Source organism: Eimeria mitis, genomic scaffold (assembly GCF_000499745.2).
Source record: "Eimeria mitis Houghton genomic scaffold, Emh_scaff4023, whole genome shotgun sequence".
Classification (NCBI taxonomy): domain Eukaryota; phylum Apicomplexa; class Conoidasida; order Eucoccidiorida; family Eimeriidae; genus Eimeria; species Eimeria mitis.
Window position 1 is genome coordinate 3,927 of NW_013572357.1, and position 752 is coordinate 4,678.

Genomic DNA, 752 nt, shown 5'->3' on the forward strand with positions numbered 1-752 from the left:
CTGCTGCTGGGGCTGCTGGGGCTACTGGTGCTGCTGCTGCTGTTGGTTGTGGTGGTGATAGTGGGGGGTGGTGGTTATGGTGGTGGGGGTGGGGGTGGCGCTGCTGCTGCTGCTGCTGCGGGAACTGCAGCAGCTGCTGCAAACAAATGCAGCAGCAGCAAAAGCAAAAGCAGCAGACACCGAAGATGTTTACTCCTTAGAGCAGTTGCTGCCTATGAACTCCTTCTCCTGCTGCTGTTGCTGTTGCTGCTGCTGTTGCTGTTGCTGTTGCTGTTGCTGCTGCAACTGCTGTTGCTGTTGCTGTTGCTGCTGCAGTTGCGTTGTTAGAGGACAACGCGGGGGTCTGCTGGCAGCAAATAATGGCACCTTTGCAGCAGCAGCAGCAGCTGCTGCTGCTGCTGATGATGATGCTGCTGCAGCAGCTGCTGATGACGCCGCTGCAGCAGCTTTTACCTCTGCTGCAGCAGCAGCACCTGCTGCTGCTGATGCGCCACTGCAGCAGGCTCCGTTGCTGTAGCTATTGCAGGAGCTGCTGCTGCTGCTGCTGTTGCTGCTGTTGCTGTTGCTGCTGCTGCTGCAGTGGTTTTTCTTGCTGCTCAAGGAAGCCGCGCGAAGGCAGCAGCTGCTGCTGCTGTTGCTGCTGCTGCTGCTGCTGTTGCTGCTGCTGCTGCTACTCTACTTTTTGCTGCAGCAGCAACGAAATATATTTCTAAAATATTACTAAAATTATTTCAGGGAAAAGAAGACAGCAC

The 752-nt window shown here is 55.6% G+C and overlaps 1 protein-coding gene across 1 annotated transcript in view; it reads left to right on the forward strand.

Moving 5' to 3' along the window:
- The window catches only part of EMH_0071670 (uncharacterized protein), a gene marked incomplete at both ends in the record, with an annotated part of 1,554 nt that extends 1,037 nt beyond the window's left edge, over positions 1–517 (forward strand). The window contains 2 exons of the mRNA XM_013499130.1: positions 1–82; positions 316–517. Coding sequence (XP_013354584.1) covers positions 1–82; positions 316–517 — 284 coding nt within the window. The remainder of the gene's footprint in view (positions 83–315) is intronic.
- Between the last annotated feature and the right edge of the window lie 235 nt (positions 518–752).